Below are 21,638 nucleotides of genomic sequence, written 5' to 3'. Positions count from 1 at the left end.
TCTGCCTCTAGAGTGCTGGTATTAAAGGCATGTACCAGCATGCCCAGCATGACAAGGTATTTTTGAAGAGAGGCAGCATACTCTGTGACAGAAGTAGGAGCAAGAGAGAAGTTGATCATTCATCTTGCCATCTATCTATCTATCTATCTATCTATCTATCTATCTATCTATCTATCTATCTATCTATCCACTCACCCATTCACCGATCTACCTACCCAGCACCTCATGGATCCATCTAGGTATCATTTTACCTATTCATCTATTGTCTAGTCCTCTATTTATTCAACTATATAGCCATTCATCAACCAATCCACCCACCTACTGTCTATCTACCCACTCACCATCCACCTACTCACCCATGCATGCATCCATCCACTCATCCATGCATCCATCCATCCATCCATGCATGCATTCATCTATCCACCCATCCATCTATTCATCCATGCATCCACTAGCCCATGCATGCATGCATGCATGCATACATGCATCCATCCATCCATCCATCCATCCATCCATCCATCCATCTATTCATCCATCTACCCACCCATGCATCCATCTTTCTACTCATCTCCCCACCAGCTCTCCATCTATGCACTCATTTATCTACTCATCCATCTGTCCATCCACCCACTCATCTATGCCTTATATCCCTTTCTGAGCAGCAAGAAATATCTATAGAAACATAATACCTGTCTCAGAGAACACACAAGCTAGGAGGAGAAAGACGCATTCAGAACCCACAGAGGAAGATGCATAAGAGAGGACCATAAAGTCGCCTGTATGGCTGTGGGAGAGAACTGAGTAACTTGCAGTTCAAAATCATCAAAGGAGTGCAGATGAGGGTTTCAGAGGTATCACCCAGGAGAGATGTGAAAGCAAGGTCATAAAGGTGCTAGAGAGATTGACCTGTCTTTTGTATTTAGGTTTTAGGTTGTTTGGGGACTTTTGGTGGTAGTGGTATTTTTTTGTTATGATTTTACTTTCTACCAGTCATAGTTTGACTCTATAGCCCAGACTAGTTTGAAACTCACTCTGTAGTGTCCAGGCTGGCCTCAAATTCATGGTCCTACCACTTCAGCCTCCCAAGAGCTAGGGTTACAGTTACAGATGTGCATGCATCTCTACCATTTCCAGGTATAACAGGGTCAAGGGAGGGCCCAAATGTTGAGGATATAGGATATCATGGCTAGTCATGAGGAATGTGGAAATTATAGAGTTCACATGTTATTATAAAGAGGCCTATGATGTCTACCTGGGGTGGGATGATCAGAGGTTGAAAGAGACATACAGAGCTGTGCGAGATGGGGTAGGGGTATCCTTGAGGGCCTTTACTTGACACACACACAGAGAAACATCATAGAAAGATTAGTCCTGCTGGGCAGTGGTGGCGCACTCCTTTAATCCCAGCATTTGGGAGGCAGAGGCAGGTGATTTCTGAGTTCGAGGGCAGCCTGGTCTACAGAGTGAGTTCCAGGACAGCCAGGGCTACACAGAGAAACCCTGTCTCGAAAAACCAAAAAAAAAAAAAAAAAAAAAAAAGAAAAGAAAAAGAAAGATTAGTCCCAGCATCTGGAATGGTAAGTGGTGAGATGCAATTGAGGGTCCTGGGTTTCCCATGAGGGAGATCAAGCCAGGATGGACTTATTTCAAAGATGCTCTGGGGTCCTGGTGAAAGGAAAGAAGCTGGAGAGAGGGTAGTCAAGACGTGAGTCCTGCATGTCTCCAGGTGGTGAGGCTGCAAATGACAGAGATGCCTCTATGCATGTCTGGATACCTTTCTGTCAGCCAGAGTCACTACCCTCAGCTGCTCCCAGCTGTCCCTCTGGGGAACCTTGGCCAAATCTTCTCCCATAACCCAGTGGAACAGCAGCATGAAGTACCTAACGGGCCCATTCTCGAGGTGGGCGAGTAGGAGGTGGATTTGAGTCCCCTGGGCTCCAACTAGATTAGATGAAAACTGGATGGGTCACAACCTGGAAGGAATCTGAAGCCCTTTATACTTCCACATGCCCTCACTCCTCCCTCTCTCCCTTACTTCCTCTTTCCTCCTCTCTTTCTTCTCAGGGAGAATTGGGCTTTGCAGTAAGGAGATAGAAGCTAACTTGGGTCTTTCTTTCTTTCTTTCTTTCTCTCTTTCTTTCTTTCTTTCTTTCTTTTTAAATATTTATTTTATTTTATATGTGAGTACACTGTAGTTATCTTCAGACACACCAGAAGAGGGCTTCGGATCCCATTGCAGATGGTTGTGACCCACTACACGGTTGCTGGGAATTGAACTCAGGACCTCTGGAAGAGGAGTCAGTGCTCTTAAACACTGAGCCATCTCTGCAGCCCTGGGTAATTTTTTCTTAAGATTTAAGAATACAGACTAGTGGCAATGACAGTATTTGATCTGCTTGTCCCTTGAGTCAACTCTCTCTATTGGGCCACCCCCACCCACCCTCCCATTTCTACCCTCTTGGGGATTCCTTCTGCCCGTCTCTTCAATCTTTTCTACACTAGGTCCTGTATTTGTCTGCTTCTTGTTTGGTTTATTTTTCTACTTGGGTGAGCACTTGTGCCTGGAGTTTATTTATCTTCTCTCATGACGCTCTCTCCCATTTTCTCAACAGTTTGGCTAGGTATAGAATTCTAGGTCAGATGTCATTTTCCTTCTAATATGAAACTTGTTCTGCTCGTCTTTCTTTTTTATTTTAAAGACAAAGTCTCACGTTGCCCAGGTTATCCTCAAACTCACTATGTAGCTGAGGATACCCCTGAATTAATGATCCTCTTGTCTGTAATCCTTAAGTGCTGAGATTACAGCTCTGCATGCCTTGGTGTATGCCAGGCAAGCACTTTAACAATTGGCCCCTGCCCCTCACCCACTGTCTTTCTATTTTAAGTATTGTTGTTGGGAAACCTAAAGACGTTTATGGCCTTTCTGTTATTTTTCTCCTTTAAGAGGGGCTTGTAAAATCTTTTTGCCTCCTGCATTACATACTTTTACAGTTACATGTGTGGCTATAACTTGTATGGTTTATTTTCATTCTTTCTAAGAGTCCATGCCCTATGGATTCTTCTAACCTGACAATTAATTGTTCATCCCTTTTGGGTGTAGAAATTGTCTTAAATTGTTAATTTTGTCGTGAACTAGTTTCCATTTCCCCTGTGCCTTCTTTGTGGGAAGGGATGCAAACACTCCAGAGAGCACACAGATGGCCATCGGAGGACAACTAATGGCTTGCTACCTCCCTCTCTCACCATGTGGATCTCGGGTTTGAACTCAGGTAGTCTGGCTTGGCAGCAAGCACCCTTACCTCCAGAGCCAATTCACCTCTGTGCTGTCAGAAACTCCTGGTAACTAAGTACTAGGTCTCTTGGGTTGGAAACCAAGTTTTTCCCTTTCTGTTGACCATGTCCTTGTAACTTGAACCCGCTTTCTCAGAGTTTACGTCAATCATCTTATCATTGCTTAGGGTTTTGGATCGATAGCTCTTTTTGCTTCCCACCGTGTTTTATGTCTCACATCATTGTGTGCTATATATTCCACGGTCTAACAGTTTCTGTTGTCTCTGGAAGGATAACATCTCTTGCCATTTTCTTTCACTGTGTATATTTTTAGCTCCTATTTCCACTTGTGTTTGTTGTTTGTTTGTACCCCTGAGGACCAAAACCCAGGCATGTTGCCCCCTGCTTTGACCTCGCCACAGTCTTACATCTGTCCCTTCTGTTTTCTCCCAGTTGCTTCTCTGTGGCCGGCTGTTTCTGCTTCTCTCTTTCCCACCAGGGGCATTCCTTGGATTTGGGAATCCTTACGTGGTGGTCCATGGGAAGGAGCACAGTTTAGAGGCTGCCAGGAAGCTTCTTCCACGGCACCCATTTCACTGTGGATTCTCTTCAGACTAAGCAAAGGGCTGGCAGCTCTCCATCCTCTCATCCTCTCTCCCTTCAGAACTGCTACAGCATTCCCAGCCTACAGCATTCCTGGGAAGGATGCAGGTAGTGAACCCTGAGCAGAGGCAACAGGGCTCCAACCACCTCTGCCTGTGGGAGGCAGTCTTGGAACCTGTAGTGAAGGGGAGGAAGCCTGGCTCCAACTCACACCTGGAGTGCATCCACCAGAAGACTGGAGAAGGGTCAAAACGTCCGGTCTGTCCGGGGCCTTCATGAATTGCTAGGCTTGTTACAGTGAGACTGATCTGAGCACATAAACAAGGCTAGTGCATTAAACACTGACTGCCATGCAGCTGGGAGACTGTGCTCCTGGAGAAGATAGGTGACTAGGGACCAGCTTCACATTGTTATCTGAAACCGGAGAAAATAAATGAAGCAACTGCCCTTAAGATCTCAGACAAGCCGGGCGGTGGTGGCACAGGCCTTTAATGCCAGCACTTGGGAGGCAGAGGCAGGCGGATTTCTGAGTTCAAGACCAGCCTGGTCTATAGAGTGAGTTCCAGGACAGCCAGGGCTACACAGAGAAACACTGTCTCAAAACAACAACAACAAAAACAAACAACAACAACAAAAAAGATCTCAGACAATTGGAAGATAGCATCAGGTAGATAGATCTCTTTGAGAGTTCAAGGTGAGCCTGATCTACATAGTTGAGTTCCAGAGCTACTGAGTAAGATCCTGTTTGATCTAAACAACCAGACAAAGCCAAAATAACAACAAAAACCCCCAAACAAAAACAAAACCCTCTCTCCTATCTGAAAAGGAGACATTTTAGGCCGGGCAAAGTGGTGCACACCTTTAATCCCAGTATCTGGGAGGCAGAGGCATACAAATCTCTGAGTTTGAGGCTAGTTTGGTCTATATAGTGAATGCCAGGATAACCAGAGCTAACCAAACCAAACCAAAAATAGATCTCAGAAAACAGGTGCTAACGTCTGCAAACCACCAGGGTTCCAGATATACTGAACCCTTTTTGTGGAAACACAAAATACAGCTTAAAACTATTAAAAAAAGAAAAAAGCACCACTCCCCCCAAATATCCCCTACCCTTGTCCTCCATGTATCTCCCTATTGGAGACCCTTTCTGGTTGTACTGGTTAGTTTTGTGTCAACTTGACACAGCTGGAGTTATCACAGAGAAAGGAGCTTCAGTTGGGGAAATGCCTCCACAAGATCCAACTGTAAGGCATTTTCTCAATTAGTGATCAAGTGGGGAGGTCCCCTTGTGATTGGTACCATCTCTGGGCTGGCAGTCTTGGTTCTATAAGAGAGCAGGCTGAGCAAGCCAGGGGAAGCAAGCCAGTAAGGAACATCCCTCCATGGCCTCTGCTCGGCTCCTGCTTCCTGACCTGCTTGAGTTCCAGTCCTGACTTCCTTGGTGATGAACAGCAGCATGGAAGTGTAAGCCGAATAAACCCTTTCCTCCCTAACTTGCTTCTTGATCATGATGTTTGTGCAGGAATAGAAACCCTGACTAAGACACTGGTCATCCTTACCAGACGACTCTTCTGCCTGTCCCTCCTGGGCCCAAACTGCTGGTGCCTGTACCAGACTCCTGGGTTCCTCGAGCACCAGGTTGTCACCAGGCCAGGCCATGTCCCCAACAGGCTTGCTGGGCCTCACTATGTCCATTGGATTTTCTCCAGGGCTGCAGGTGCAGAGACTAGGCAAGTGCACAAAGCCTTCCAAACAGAAACCCCGGAGGGGAAGTGTCTGGGATGTGTCCCAAAGACGGAGCTGAGATAGCTGCTCCCGGGTTTAATGGCAAAATCATCTTCCGCCGCACTTCTTGTGTGATTACGAGGAGTGGGGCGGTGCATAAGTGCGCTTTCCCAGCTGCTTCTCCTTACAGCCCCGCTAGTGAGCTCTGAATTTTGCAGCCCCAGCGTGAAAATACCTTGGGATAATTGCTCTTTGCTGGTGTTGGGCAGGGCGGAGCCAGAGACCGAAAAGTGGGCAGTCATATGGGCGGGGCCTGGGGTGGGCGGGATCGGATTGAGAAGGGAGGCGGGGCCTCGCGGAGACCGGTTGATGGGCGGGGCTACAGATGGGCGGTCCTACAAGACCCAGTCCTGTCAGTCTGCTAGCGCTTCAGAGGAAGATGGCGCCTCGAAGAGAGAGGGTCTCTACGCTGCCCCGGCTCCAACTGCTAGTGCTGTTGTTGCTGCCGCTGATGCTTGTGCCCCAGCCCATAGCAGGCCATGGCGGCAAGTACTCGCGAGAGAAGAACGAGCCGGAGATGGCCGCCAAGCGCGAGTCCGGGGAGGAGTTCCGCATGGAGAAGCTGAACCAGCTATGGGAGAAGGCCAAGCGGGTGAGCGGGGCCAGGGAGACGCGCGGGGATGGGGGCGAGGTGCTGCGTGTGAGCGAAGGAGAGCAGGGCCCTGATTGAGAGGCCAACATAACCTCTGGGACGGGGAACGGCCTACCCTTTGTACAGCCCCCCTTTAAATGTCAGGTGGGCCATCTTGACCTCACTTGTAATAAGAGACCCATAGGCCCTAAAGGAACTTGGTGCTGGTGTCAAGGGCCTGTGGTTGCCTTTAGTGCAATTAGGGACCCTAAAGAATGAGTGACACCCACCCTTCCTAGCTGTGGACACCTCTGCCCAAAAAGCTAATTTTCCAAAGAGCCAATTCAGATGGAGGTAGAGGGGAGGGGGGGCACTTTCTACATGGGGCCAGACTTGGAAGTCTTTTCTTTATCTGTATTTACTCCAATGAAAGAAAAAAAAAAACGGTGCCCTGAGATAAGACTGTATGGAGATTGCAGAAGCCCCAGTTGCTAATGGAGCTGGTTAATTTGGGTAAAGCAGTTCCTTAGGGGATTGGAATTCCTTAGTATAGGTAAACACTACACCCTGTCTGGGGAATGCTGAAGTTAGATTTAGTAGCTATGCTAATCTCTCTTCCTTTTGAAATGGAGATATCCAGAGCCTGAGGGCTGGCCTGGAACTTGGGTCCCCTCCCAGATTACAGTCCTAGGCTAGGACTTGGGCTTTTGTTTAAGTATTCTTTCAGAGCCACACTATCTTCCTCTAGAGCTTGCAGAGGGTTGCCCTTTAGCCCTCCAGCTTAAACATTCCTGAGTTTGAGGGGAGAGTAAATAATTTGCAAACTAAGTGATTTTTTAAAATAAAACCGTGTAGAACTTTGGCCCTGGAGACTTTGGATGGAGAGGTAGTTGGGAGGTTGGCTTCTGGGGAAGGGGAGTGGTGCCTCACAGACAGCTTAGTGGCCAGCCAGTGTCTTTGAGAGACTGCTGCAAGAGGGGGACAAGTGTCCAGCCTGCAAAGGTTTAGGACAGCCCTGTGGCCTGGAAAAGCAGTTCAGCTTTCTGGGGGAAGGGTCCGGGAGCAGAGCTGGGAGTGGCTGTGTGAAGAGCATGGGAGCAGTGGGAACCATCTAGGGTAAAAGGCTGGCTGTCCCTGACCGCCATCTCCAGGGGTGTGCCCACGGGATGAGTGTGCTTCACCTGGGATTACCCAGTAAGATGAGGATGGGGCCACGAAGACATTAGCAGGTACCGTCGAAGACTGTTGGGGAAATGTGGTCTGCTGTCCGTAGATCCTGGGGTCTCTTTCACTCAGAAGGTGGCCCCCAGTCCTCCACATGCACATCCAGGTGACTTTCATCCTCACTCTGTGCCTTGGTGGTCTCCTGGACCTCCACCATGGCCACTGATCAGTGGCAGCATCAGATTATATTTCTGCTGGTTGTCCACAGTCTGATGTCACTGTGCGGACGGCTGCTCTCGTCATCCTGTCTAAGCCTTGGGCTGCACGTCATTCCAGCCCTCCAGCCCTAAAGTTCTGCAGGGGATTTGCGTTCACTTTTTCTGTTGAACGGAGGGGGACATTCGTTCTTCCAGTGGCTTCCCTTACAGGATGTCCTGTGTCTACTCCCTCTACTTCCAAGGAGCCTAGGCCTTGAGGACATAGGTTGAGTTTTGCTGCTTTTCTTTCTAGACAGGGAGGCTTCCAGCTGGGTCCTACCTGCTAGGTCACCTGAGCTCAGGGGGAGAGCACCAGGTTCTTATCTTTCATGTAAACATTTGGGTTGGGCCTTCTGCCCTTCGGGGTGAGGCCGATAGTGCAATCAGCTCCCATCCCTACTGTTTTAAGTAGTTGAAGTGCTCCCCTAGGCTTCTCCTGGGTTGTAGCCTTGTGGGGATTCTCAGTGATCTTCACTATCCAGGAGAAGTTTTATCCTTGCAGTTTATCATGTATGAGGTGGAAGAGAAAGTGTGGCAGAGCTCTTTGCCTCGCCCCATTCCCAGTCCACCTTTAGAAGAGCTGAGGTCTGTCTTGATACCCAAGGGAGTGGAGCCGGGTATGGGAGAGCTCTGCAAAGGCATGGAGCCCACCTCTATCTTGTGAGATTGGGCAATTTGAGACTTGTGGGAGGAGGGGGATTGCTTCATGGCAGTCTAGCCCTTCGTGCCCTGACTCTGGCGTTACCCGGTTCCTGTTTCGTAGACATACTTAGGATGATGAGCTGTGACGGGATTTGGGACATGTCTGTCCTGACTCAGCGATCTGACGTGCCCAGTGTGTTGCAAGATGAAGACTCCTGGGCAGTGTGGGGAGCAAAGGACTCTCCTTGGAGTTGGGGTAGGGAAACCTCTGCAGGTTACCACATCCTCTCAGAGACCCAGTCTCATCCTCTTAAACAAAATGTATTCAGATTACAGGAGCTGACCTCTCAGGTCCCCTGGGAGCAGAGTCCTAACTGATTCTGAGAAAGAATCTCTCTGTGGTAGCATGCCTACTTTGTACAAGGCCCTGAATCTGGTCCTGGTACCTCAAAAAAAAATGTAAGATTATATTGGCAAGGTTTTTTTTTTTATATAAATTTAATCTTCTATTATGTGGTGATTCTTTTTTCTTCTCCTACTTCTTGTAAAAATAACTCATTTCCTCACCAAGTCCAGCCCTTCAATGGATATGTATGCTTTACCTGGTCCGTAGCTCCAGGTGTCAGCGTGGGAAAGGTGTGGTGCCCTGCTGCAGGAGCCTTCTGACAGCCCTTGGCTTCCTCCTGGACCTGGGATTTCCAGACACAGACTCAGCTGTGTCTCTAGCTGGGCTCCTGACATAGGCGTCATCAGTCTTTGAAGTCCCTGTGTGTCTTGTCAGTGACTTCCAGCCCTGTCCACTCTGAACTCTCAGTTCCCCCTCCCCCAGGTCAGCCTTGTTGCCTGTGGTACATCGCACATCGGCTTATCGCATGTCCCTCCTTTCTTCTTGGGCAGCTTCATCTGTCTCCTGTGAGGCTGGCCGAGCTGCATTCTGACCTGAAGATACAAGAGAGGGATGAACTCAACTGGAAAAAGCTGAAGGTGGAAGGCTTGGATAAGGATGGGGAGAAAGAAGCAAAACTGATCCACAACCTCAACGGTACCTTCCTATTCTCACAGCGGGGGCAGCCACCAGCCCCCAGGCCAAGTTGAGGGACTGGAGTAGGGGGACATTGTGACAGCAAGTGCAGCCTATGAGGTGACTCACCTGAGGACACATGCCCTGGGTTTGCTCAAAAGCTCCTGTGCTGTTTTATGAATGTTGGGAGAGAGTCAGGGCTAGGGCCTTGGTACATTGATACCCAGGCAACCAAAGGCTCTGGAGCTGTTTGGCTAGGACGGATGCAAAGGATGCTGTCACCCAGATGAGGAAGTGGGCCTGATCTCAGACTGTGCTGGCAAGGTGGGTTGTGAGCATTTCCTTGATTTCCTTGTGCGGACATGGAAGATTGGGCAGAGTTTCACATGGCGTATGCATTGTGCATACTTAGTGCACACATGGATCCTTAGGTCTAGAGGATGGGTGTGTGCTCCACTTGGATTCTCCTCCCATCTTCCTCACACCCTCAGCCCACAGTCAGGCATTGATAGGAAGAGTTGGGTTCATTATGTGCCACCCTGTGACATTCGGGACCTAGCCCATAGACTGGCCACCAACTCTTCTGCATACCCTGGGCGTGAGGTTCTATCCCTGCTCTGCCACTCACTGGCTAACCAGAGGCACATTTGACCCCCATCACTGCCATACCCCCACTCCTTGTGCTAACACACTGCTTTCCACGTGACCTAGGCATGCCCTGCCTCTCATAGTAGTCCCAAACTGAGGGTAGTGCCCTCTGTAAGGTACTACTGGTATGCAGGATGGGTGATGGGAGTTAATGTTGGCTGTTATAAGCAACTGAATTGTAACCATGGTTCATACAAGCAGCTTCCTCAGAACTAACCCTCAGTGCTAAGGTCTCTGCTATGGCAGGAGTTGCTCTGTATAGAGTCCCTTCCTCAGGCTTGATGGTGAGTGTGGAGTTGGCTTCCTAGGAGAGGAGGCTGGGAGCTGCCAGAAGGAAGTGAGCAGCCAGCTCTGCAGAGATAGAGTTGGGCTCAGAAATAGAGGAACGCAGAAGGCCAGGAAGAGAGCTGGTGACCACCGTCGTCTGGCTAGCCAGTGTCCTGGGTGGGGTTAGCTTCTTCCAGCTTGACAGGGTCTGGCTCATAGAGCAGCAGACCTGACAGGATTAGGAGCTGACACATGAAGTTGACCCTTCTAAGCCCTTGGTGGAGCTCTTGCTGTTGGAGATGGGTGCAGGACACCTTCTGGGTGTGGTCCATTTGGACCCTCCCTTCACTGCTCAAGTTATTGTCAATACTGGCCCCTCATCTGGGGGACCAAAATGCAGAGTCTATCTGTTTCTGTCTAAGAAACAGATGCTGCTGGTAATCATATGAAGGGTTGGGCCCCTTAACTATAACCAGCTCTACCTGGGCCAGGCCAGATCCTTAAGGGCTAGTCTCATGGGAACTGCATCATCTAGACCCTCCGGTCCAGTGCAAAACCTCACATGGCCTCAGTCCTGTGGGGAAGCTGTTCAGGGACATGCCCACTGCCATTCCCAGGGCTGCCTCATTCCCCAGGCTGGGCCTGGACACTGCAGGGAACTTCCTGAGTTGCTCAGCTCCCTGGGACTCCATTTCATAGAGAGCAAGCACTTCGGAGCTTGCTCAGTCTCAACTCTGAAGTCTTGAGCAATTTGCCTATGGGCCCAAGTCTAATGGAGCTCGAGTTCCCCACTTAGTTCTCCTCCTACCCTGACCCACCCTGGGCACCAAGGCGACCCAGGTTGGGGGTGACCAGCTCTTTTCCATGGTAGCAAGCAAGCAATGAGCAGGCTGGGGCTGGGCAGCAGAGCTGCAGAGGCAGTGCCAGGCACTGGCTCTGAGGCTAAGAGGTATCTGAGCGTACTGATTTTACTGTGTTGCCCAGGCTGCGCCCAAACGCCAAGACTCAAAGCATTCCTCTTGCTTAAGCCTCCCAATCATCATAGGTTAGAAGCTCAAGCCACTGCCCACTTTTAAAATAGCTTTGTAAGATCTAAGTTAGATCGAATGGAGTCCAGATCAAGTCACGGTGTACGCACCCACGCTGTCCTCTCACAGCTATCTCCTGACCCATCAGTAGAAGTGGCTTTCTGTGGTCATCAGAGATGCAGGACAGTGGGAATGCAAGCCTTGCAGTGTATTACTCCCATCTCCGGGGGTAGGGGAGTGGGGGTTCAAGCTTCTAGGCACTATGAAGCACCATTATTCTTAGGCCTGGGAAAAGGGTAGCCATCCCCCAGAGTGTAAACTGAGCAGCAGGGACACTTGCAGGGTAGGTTATGACTGAAAGCAGAGCCCATCAGAAGCAACAGTGTGGGAGGCTGCATTGTGAACCATGTGTCCCCTGACCCACTAGGGCATGGAGACCATGGTGCCATGTGGAACTGCCCAATGAGAGCTGTTGGATGAAGGCCCAAGAAAATACTGGGATCACCAGCTTAGAGATGACAAAGTAGCACCACAGAAATTCTGTACCCTTTCCAGAGAAGACAGGGTCACAGGTGAGGGACAGATCCCCAGCAGCTAAGCAGAAGTTAGGCCTAGGAGTCTCTCTGCCCTTAAGAGCAGGGATCAAGCAAGCCCTCTCACCAAGCAGGCATGGGTGGCTTCACGTGGCATGCAAGTTCCAGGGTAGTCTGGCTGGCAGGGGCATGGAAGTTACAGGACAGTCATTTTTGAAGTCAGCTGGCAGGTTTGCCCATTGTGTGTGAGTGACAAAGGGTGCCAAGACCTCCAGAGTGGAAGGGCTGTGGGCATGCATAGAGCCTGGACATCTCAGAGGCTAGGTGCCTATTGGCCAGCCTCTCCTAGCCATCACTCTGACAGGATGTCAGGAGACTGCTCAGTCCAAACATCAGCACATACCCTCCCTGCCCATGAGCTCCTGATTTAGGAGGGCTCAAGCAGGGAGCGTCTGTGTTGGAACCCAGGATGCCTTGTGAGTCCCTGGCCTTGGGAACCTAAGCTGGTGCGTGTCTCCCCCAGGTCTCGTGTAGCCGCTCAGTGGGGGGTGAAAGGAATCTTCTAGAAAAGGAGAAGCAGACTCATTGTACAGGCTCCTGTGGCAGCTTCTGCCTAGTAAGGGAGACAGTGTCCAATAAAAATCAAATGCCCCCTCTCTAGTCATCCTGGCCAGATACGGACTGGATGGGAGGAAGGACGCCCAGATGGTGCACAGCAACGCCCTCAATGAAGACACCCAGGATGAGCTGGGGGACCCCAGGCTGGAAAAGCTGTGGCACAAGGTACCACCTCCCATTTTCCCCCTTGTCTTCTGAAACACGTGCCAACGATGTGGGACTGGGGGGCTCTGTGTCTGCTGTCACCTTTACACCAACTCAGGCTGCTGGCTCCACCGCGAGACATGATCTGTGCGCATGTTCTCCTTTCTGTGAAGTCTGAGCTGTCCTGGTTGGTTACTCTTGCTCAGCAGAGCTGCTCCTAGCTGTCAGGACTGCAGTCTTAGATGTGCTCTTCACGGTGTGTGGCTAAATCACACAGTTGTCAGTCAGGTCAGGTAGCTGTGTTTCCTTTCTTTTGTCTGGTCTGTGGTCTTGCTTCTGGGCTTAGGAAAGGGACCCTCAGCTGTGTACAGATGTTGGCGTGGGCTCTTGATACTGTGATTGGGAAAGTGGGCAGCACTGGGTGTGGCCCACCTTTGCTTTGTGGTGCAGACAAAGCAAAGAGCACAGGTGTGGGGTGAACACTGGGATATGGCATTGGTTCGGTGCCACAGGCTCACTTGGTCCAGCTCCTGGGATAGCCTGTCTGGGTTACACTGATCTGGTCCCTGCTGGACTATCAGGATGGCCCTGCTGTTCTCAATGTGTACACAGCGGGAAGAGTTAGGCAGATGTAGGCCCCTTCCGCAGAGTCCTTCCCTTTCCTTCTCTGTCCAGTCCTGTCAAATCGGGACTTCAAGGAACAGAGGCACTGCCCATCAGGAGCTTCCAAATTGATTTTTCTTTTCCTGGTGCACACACCTAGGAGAGGGTCACAAGGCTTGCTGGGGGTAAGAACAGCCCCAAGCTCTTTGCCCTGGAGCAAGGACGCAGCTGATAGGCGCCTAACTCCTTGGGGTGTGCTGATGACTGGACAGACATGGTCACCCAGGCTGTTTCCTCTTAGGCAAAGACATCAGGGAAATTCTCCAGTGAAGAGCTGGACAAGCTGTGGAGAGAGTTTCTGCATTACAAAGAGAAGATCCAGGAGTACAATGTGCTGCTAGACACACTGAGCAGAGCTGAAGGTCTGCCCACGCCCGTGTGTTCTGGGTGGGCACAGTGGGACACGGTTGCCTAGGGTTGTGGGGAGGGGAGGGGAACGCTTCTCTTATGTTTCTACCCATGTTCATGAATGCATACGGTTTTTATATCAGTCAGTACAGCTCTACAGATTGCTTCTGGGGTGACTGAGGTGCCCTGATGTAACAGGCCACCGCTCTAACCTAAGCCAGCCACCGTGAGTTCTAAGTAGTGTGACCTTGCCAAGTAGGGGGCCTGAGAAAGTAGGAGGCATTAGGGACCATGGAGACCCCTGGGGCAAGCCTTGGGTACAGGTGCTGAGACATCCACACTTAGATGCTTTGAGAAAGCACATCCATTATTAGCTAGCTCTGAGAGCTGCAGAGGTATGGCCTGTGGGTGGACGTGGAGCCATCTTGGCGACTAAGATGCCAGTTCTTGTCAAACATTCTGTGTCTTGTTCCACAGAAGGTTATGAGAACCTTCTCAGTCCCTCGGACATGGCCCACATCAAGAGCGACACCCTGATCAGCAAGCACAGTGAGCTGAAGGACAGACTGCGCAGTATCAACCAGGGCTTGGACCGCCTGCGGAAGGTCAGCCACCAGGGCTATGGCTCCACCACTGGTAAGCCCTGGGGACAGGTGCATGGGCCCAGGAGTATCTAGGATACTTGTCATACTCAGTTGTCAGTGGCCTGTCCTGGGCCCCACTTCCTGGAGCTGTAATATAAGTGTCTGGGCTGGGAAGATGGCTCAGCGATTCAGAGTACTGGCCTACTGCAGAGGACCTGGGTTCTATCTCCAGCACCCACATAGCAGCTCACAACTATCTGTAACTCCAGGCCCAGGCCATCCAGTGCCCTCTAATGGCCTCCGCGGGCACTGTCTGCCTATGGTACACAGACATACATGCAGGCAAAACATTCATGCACATAAAATAAAGGTTAATTTTTTTGAAAATTGTTCTGGGTCGGCCATCAGCCCTGTCATCAAACTTATTTTGAAGTGGTAGCAGAGTGGCCCTCCATCCAGGCTGTCTTTCAGCCTTGGTAAACGTCACACAGGACTGTCTCTGAACCCCCTTGCCAGTGGAGCCCAGTCTGGGATAGCCAAAGGTCCATGCTGGCCTATGGCCCTTGTATCAAACAGGGTGCCAGCTTCTGCTGCAGTGACAACCCCACCCTTTCAAGACTTACATGAGTGCTAGGGCCAGGCTTGCTGTCTATCCCTGGGGCTCCAGGAGGCGGCATTGTGGGGGACTGGGGAGGCAGGGCTAGTTTTGTGTCCCGCAACAGACAAAGTCCTCCATGAACAGCCTTAGACAGCATGGGCCCAGGCAAACCTTCTGGGGAGCACCTGCAAGGCCTTGCAGGCATGGCGTGCTCTTGTGGGGCTGGGCTCAAGGACTGTTGTGAAGTCATTGCTCCCTCTCCAGAGATTGCGTGCTGTCTCAGGCCAGTGGGGCTATAAAAGGGAGCCTGGCCATGGTCAGTGTTGCGTGTCACCACTTTCTCTATCCACCATCCTGCCCTCCATGGGCCATCTCCTAGAGAGCTGCATCCAAAAAGTCCCTCGGCTTCTCCCACTGGCCTGCCTGTGGGAATATAGGTCTAACTCCTATATTCTCTGGAGAACCAGGGTTCTCCTGGGTCATGGATGGGAAGGGCCCTGTGGACAGCAGGATTTTCTGAGGCCAGGGAACCTAGTCTAGGGATCATGGGAGCTAAAATGTGAATGGGCAAACCTCAGCCTTGACTTGGTGACAGCCCTCCCTAGTGCCCAGCTGGATGTTTATGGTCCTGTCACACCGCTGCTCTCAGTCACTTCCCCCACCCCCTTGATTGAGAGCCAGGAGCAGGCTGATGGCCCTGGGCAGGGGTAGCAGTTGATTCTGGGTCTAGAGCATGTGACCCCCTCCACTGGTGCAGCCGGGTTTCAATCAAGCTGCATCTAAGCTGGAGCTGTGAGCACAGACCAGGTACTTAGTGCTCCCAAGTTGCAACCCACACTATTCCCTTGGGATGACAAGCCACTTGGCCCCCAGCACCGAGGTGTGTCCTGACTTGCCACCTATAGACAGCCCTTGCTCTCCTGCAGAGTTTGAAGAGCCCCGGGTGATAGATCTGTGGGACCTGGCTCAGTCTGCCAACTTCACTGAGAAGGAACTGGAGTCATTCAGGGTAAGGAAACAGGGACAAAGCTGTGTCGCCTTCTGTTGTGGTCTCCAATGGGGCCAGGTTCTCTGTTCCTTTTCCTCATCCCACAGTGCATTTGTGTTTTTGTCCTGACCCTTTTCCTTCCTGCCCCTGGCCTCTGCTGTCCCCATCATCCTGGTCGGCAGTCAAGTGGTAGCAGGCGGGCACACGCCACTCACGCCAGCAGTGCCAGTGCTTCCTGTGTGCAGCATGGTGGGGTGGCCTGCCCTGCTCTGTGCTGTGAGGGCTGAGAGGGATGAGCGGCCATGTGCCTGGCCCAGCGTGCGGTGTGGGAGGAGCTCCAGGAAGCTGATGGGGGCAATACCTTCTGAATGGGATTGTTGAGAGTTTCTTGCTGTTTAGGGTAGGATAGGACCTGCTTGGGACCTGTATAGTCAAGGTCCCCAAGTCATCCAAGACTTCTCCAGTGTGTCTGTGCCCAAGGAGCTCCAGAGGTGGCGTTTTTGGAGGCCACCACTGACCTCCCAGTGATCACTGGACCCAGGAGGTAAAGGGAGCAGGCAGGGAAGATTCCAGCAGCAGGCAACCTGTGAGAAGCAAAGGAGCCCTAAGGGGCAGGGCCAGTGAGGTGGGCACAAGGCTATCCTCACGAGGGTGTAGCTTTTGTGGCCCTGGGAAGAGACCTTAGATCCCCAAATCCAGCCTGCCTTAGTCTTGATCTCCTGAAGGTAGAAGATGGGTGACCATCCCGAGTCATCGGGAAAGAAGGTATCCAGGGATGGGAGTTCAAAGGTCCCCACTGCTATCAGGTTCTGGTGGACAATCCCTGTTTAGAGACTCGTAGCAGTAAGCATGTGCAGTTCTCAGGCGTGCAGCCCGGGAGTTGCCAGCCGTGGCCTGGACCATCGGTGGACAAGAGACAGGCACCTCAGGGCTCCGACTGGGGGGAGACTAAGCTCCTGATGTGTCCTAGGAGGAGCTCAAGCACTTTGAGGCCAAAATTGAAAAGCACAACCACTACCAGAAGCAGCTGGAGATTTCCCACCAGAAGCTGAAGCACGTGGAGAGCATCGGCGACCCCGAGCACATCAGCCGCAACAAGGAGAAATACGTGCTGCTGGAGGAGAAGACCAAGGAGCTGGGCTACAAGGTGGGGATGCCGTCCTCCACTCCTCTGTCCCTGCGCCCAGTCCTGTTCAGCCTTCCCTTGGGTCTTAGACAAACATGACCTCCTGACTCAGGGAAACACAAATGCAGTCCATTGGAACTGTGAGTGGCTGGGTACTCAGCATGGGAGATGCTCAGCAGACACTGTGCCTGTAGACAACATGTCAGATCAGATGTGCATGCCTGTAGATAGACATGGAAGGCAGCCAGCGTCGTAGCAGCCAAGGGAGCCTCTGGACAGGGAGCTGTTTCCTGGCCTGCTGAGGTGTGCGCTTGGATCCCAGACTGGCCACACGGGGATATGACATAGGTGGCCTGCAGAGGCAGTGGGGTCCCCAGGAGCCCTTTAAGAAACAATCTCTGGGGGCTGGTGAGATGGCTCAGTGGGTAAGAGCACCCGATTGTTCTTCCGAAGGTCCAAAGTTCAAATCCCAGCAACCACATGGTGGCTCACAACCATCCGTAATGAGATCTGACGCCCTCTTCTGGAGTGTCTGAAGACAGCTACAGTGTACTTACATATAATAAATAAATAAATCTTAAAAAAAAAAAAAAAAAAAAAAAAAAGAAACAATCTCTGGGTTAGTGGAAGCAGAACAAGCAAAGGCAGACCAGCTGTGTCAGCAGTCCCCACATGTGCTGGGAACCCCGAGGACCCAGCACACCTGTCTCATGAAGGATCTGGGGCTGTGGCCAGCATGGGCGATTCCCTCCTATACCTTCTCAGGTTGAGCAGAGAGTTAACTGCGCAAAGATAAATAAGCTCTGAGAAGTGGAATAGTGCATAGAACAGCAGGAGCCTAAATCTCTGGGGCTCAGAGGCCATTGTTGAGGTTACCATAGGATTTGGGGGTTTTCACAGGACTAAAATTCAAGCACATTCTTGGCTGCCCTGGCCACCAAGAGACTTGTTGCAATGAGGGACCCTGTGAATCTGGACCATAAACTAGGGGTGCCAGAACCCCATAGTATGCTTTGAGACCTGCCAGCTACTGACGTCAAACCACAGGTCACATATGAAGGGTAGTGCTAGCAGCTGTCAGTGAGAGAACTCATTAAAACCACAGATCAAGCCAGGTCCGTGTCTGATAGGTCAGTGTGGCTGTTTGTGCCCTTGTGGAATTAAGGGGTCAGAAGTAGAGTTCTCTGTGACCGCCCCTGTAGGCATCCACCACTGTGAGGAAGAGTCACCTCCTTCAGGAGCCACCATAGAGTCTCCACAGTGTCATTGTCTTTTGGGGTGATCTGCTTCCAGCTGTTTGTTTTTTAGCATTCCTTCTGTTTTTGAGTCTGCGCTGAGCTCTGTCCTTACTTATGACATGGTCTGGGTGGCTATGTAGTGGAAGATGAGCCAGAGTGTGTAGTACTGGATTTCAGCTGTCTCATGTGATCTCGTGATAGCAGGCTTGCCATGGTGTCCCCACTGACAGGTGTCCCCTTATACAGGTGAAGAAGCATCTACAGGACCTGTCTAGCAGGGTCTCAAGGGCTCGGCACAATGAGCTCTGAGGACCAGAAGCCACCAGCAGCAGCCTAGAGAGAACACTTGAAGACACCGGGAGCTGTCAGCATGTCATCGGCTTGCATAGACCTGAGGTGACTGGTGTGGCTGACCACCGTGGCAAGGAGGATCCCTTGAAATACCAAGCTGATCCTACAGTGGCTGGCAAGGACTTATTTTCTTTCAAGCAAGTGTAGTTGTCACCACCCTGGACGAGGGCCTTGGGTACCGCTACCAGTGAGATAGGACTGGACTCCGAGCTGCAGCACAACAGTTTATATTGAAATCACATAAACCTGCCTGCCACTGGAAACATTCTGTACAGAGTCCTTAAATACATGGCAGAGTTTTGAGCCCTCGAGTCCTTGCCTGGTATCTCGAAGGATGGGTCCATTGAGCCATGGCAAATTAAGTTACAGATGAAGGGGGAAGGCGAAGACTAGTCTACCCACTGGAAGCATTTCCCTCCCTGCTTCACGCACCCTCTCCCTCTCTGGGGATCTGGCCCCAGACAGTTTTAAATCAAGAGATTTCAGGACAAAGATGGCAGAGGTGAAAGCCTGCAGGTCTTGCAGGGCGAACGTTTTCTGGCCCCCTCCACCCCCAAAGACCCTGATCAGCTTCCAGATCCAGTCTCTGTTCCCTCACACAGAATAGCCAAAATTTTGTCTGACCCCAGCAGCTGATCCTGGAAGATCAGGCCATTGAGTTTGTTAGCCGCTGAATCTCAGCCCAGAAATTGGAATCTGCCTATCAGGGGTGCGCAGTTAACCATGTTTAAGAATATCACAGCCGGAAAGAGGCTCAGTGAGTAAAATGTTCATACAGCAAGCTTGAGGTCTACAGTTTGGATCTGCAGAGCCTTGCTGTGTTTACTTACCTGCAGTCCCAGCACTTGAGAGGCAGAGAAAGTTTATCCCAGCCAAATAAACAAAGGTGGAGTATATGGGAGAAGGCACTCTCCCACTCTCTGATGTGTGCATACACTTACATGTGTACCTGTACACAGGTGACCACTCATAGATACTCATATATGGGTGAAACTCCCAGGGCATCATCGTGCAAGAAGCCCATGGGTTAAGGACAGCAGCCGCAAGGAACAGTAGGCAGTGTGGTTCCCTCACCCATGCTGTGTCTGCCACCATCCAGGCCAGCTGGGATGTGTCCCTCTGAGCACTAGTAGATATCTTCCCAGAACCCTCAGCAGTGTCTGAGGCTCAGAGAAATTCTTGTTGCTAGGGTCTCAGCTCTGCCTTTCTGGTTCAGCCCAACACCAAAGCCTCCTGTGCCTCACAGCCCAGGGGACTCAGGCTCAGAGTCAACTGCTGGGGGAGTGCCTGGCTGTCAGATGCACCTTCACTAATGTTTGTCTCCATCCCTAGAGCCAGAGGCCATGGCTGCATGCTAAGGCTTAGAAATGGGCACGTTGAAGTAACATAGCAGTATACAGCCCAGTGAACCATCTCAGAGTGAGTGATAGAGAGCCCACAGCTATGTTAGGGAGAGGTGTGACCTGTGTGGGAGCTGCCTGCTTCTGGAGCAGATCTCTAGTCAGGAGGCCACTCCTGACTAAGCTCTCAGATATCAGATCCTGCAAACTTCCCTGGGTGAGTGTGACTCCCACCGCAAGGGAACCTCAAGCTACAAACTTAGATGCGGTTCTGGCTAGCAGGCTCTGCCACCTAGCAACAGTGACTGAAAGTCCTCAGGCTGACAGGTCACCAGTCACATTATGGTAAAGGAGAACAGGTTCATGCAAGTTGTCCTCTCACTATGCGTGCTACGGCACATGGGTTCACACAATGAATAAAATATCTTTTAAAGCATTCTTTCTGGGGAAAATGACCTGTGTCCTACTTGTCCAACCCAAAGGTAAGGTCCTATGAGGCCAAGGTGGCTCACAGTTAAAGAATGACAGCAGAAAGGAGCCAGCAGGTCGGTGGGTAGATGGCATAGATGCTGGATGACCTGTGGGGAGACACTGGGATGCAGGGACCTGAGTGGCACTTGTAGATTCAAGAGAGGCGACTGGGTTGACAGAAGAGTGTCTTCACAGTAAAAGGAGCTGGAGCCACTTGGCTCACTGGGGAAAATTAAGGTCCCCTTGCTTCAGACACAATGCAAAATGGGTCGTAGGTGGTGTGCAAACCATGCTGATAAGAACTAGGAGATGATGAGGGTTGTGGGGTACACACCTTTGATCCCAACACTCAGAAGGCAAAGGCAGCCTGAGTTCAACGCCAGCCTGGTCTACAGAGGGAGTGCCAGAAAGCCTGTCTCCCAACAGCAACAACAAAACCATACAAGACAGCCCAGGAAAAATGGTTTTCCTGAAGTTAGGCCAAGCTCTTAAATGGGCTGAATGGTCTACTTGAGAAAAGTTTGTTGGACTTCATCAGAATTGGAAATCTGCTCAGTAAAGTTTCCACAAAGAAAGTCAGCAGAAAATGAAGGGCTGGGGCTCCACTAGCAAAGTACCCATTTAGCATGCGCAGAGCCCTGTGGTCAGTCCCCCACACCTCATGACCTGGGTATAGTGCACACACCTGTAATCTCAGTACTGAGGAAGTGGAGGCAGGAGGATCAGAAGTTCAAGTTATCCTGAGCACAGATCTTACATCCAAAAAGATTGTTGTTACATAATAACAAGAAATATTTGTAGTACATCAGAAATGGCTAACCTAAACTGCATAGAGAATTGTCCAGCTAGTTCTTTTTAAAGAGCAAAAGGATCACGTAGACTCTTCACCAGTGAAGAGATCCACATGGCCAGCAGCATGAGAAGGGGCAGCTGACTTGTACAGGTGGTGGGGAATCGCAGATTCTCCCAGTGTGATGCTGCTAAATACCACTCCCCTGGGATGGCTGAGTGCAGAGTCCCCAGCTGGATATGAATATGTATACGTGTGTGTGTGTGTGTGTGTGTGTGTGTGTGTGTGCATACACATGCACACATGCAGTGGAGTGTGCTGTGGTGAAACCACACCACCCTACCATACAACCTGCACTGGCACTATCATGTGTGCATGTCCTAAGTCAAGAATACCATAGCAAGTTCACTCCTAGCTGTTCTAGCTGTAAGCAACCTGACTGAGCAGAAAGTGAGAGGCATAACGAACGGTGTGCTTGTGTGCCGGGACAGTATCTAAATGTGTGAACCTCAGCACCTGTGCTGAGTTAGCTCTAGAGGTGGGTTCCAAAGCATCAGTTATGCACCGTTTCTTCAGTTCCTGATGCTCCT

The 21,638-nt window shown here is 50.9% G+C and overlaps 1 protein-coding gene across 1 annotated transcript; it reads left to right on the top strand.

Annotated features, from left to right (window-relative positions):
- Positions 1–6,029: 6,029 nt before the first annotated feature.
- Positions 6,030–20,239, top strand: Lrpap1 (low density lipoprotein receptor-related protein associated protein 1). Its single transcript, NM_013587.3, has 8 exons — positions 6,030–6,250; positions 9,190–9,334; positions 12,451–12,572; positions 13,456–13,576; positions 14,040–14,198; positions 15,671–15,753; positions 16,703–16,879; positions 18,343–20,239. Exons 1-8 carry the CDS (start codon positions 6,038–6,040, stop codon positions 18,403–18,405), a joined length of 1,083 nt encoding a protein of 360 aa, NP_038615.2. The 5' UTR covers positions 6,030–6,037; the 3' UTR covers positions 18,406–20,239.
- The last annotated feature ends 1,399 nt before the right edge of the window (positions 20,240–21,638 follow it).

Source organism: Mus musculus, chromosome 5 (assembly GCF_000001635.26).
Source record: "Mus musculus strain C57BL/6J chromosome 5, GRCm38.p6 C57BL/6J".
NCBI classification, from domain to species: Eukaryota; Metazoa; Chordata; class Mammalia; order Rodentia; family Muridae; genus Mus; species Mus musculus.
The sequence above is the reverse complement of the archived record's forward strand: the minus strand, read 5'-3'. Positions and strand labels throughout refer to the sequence as shown.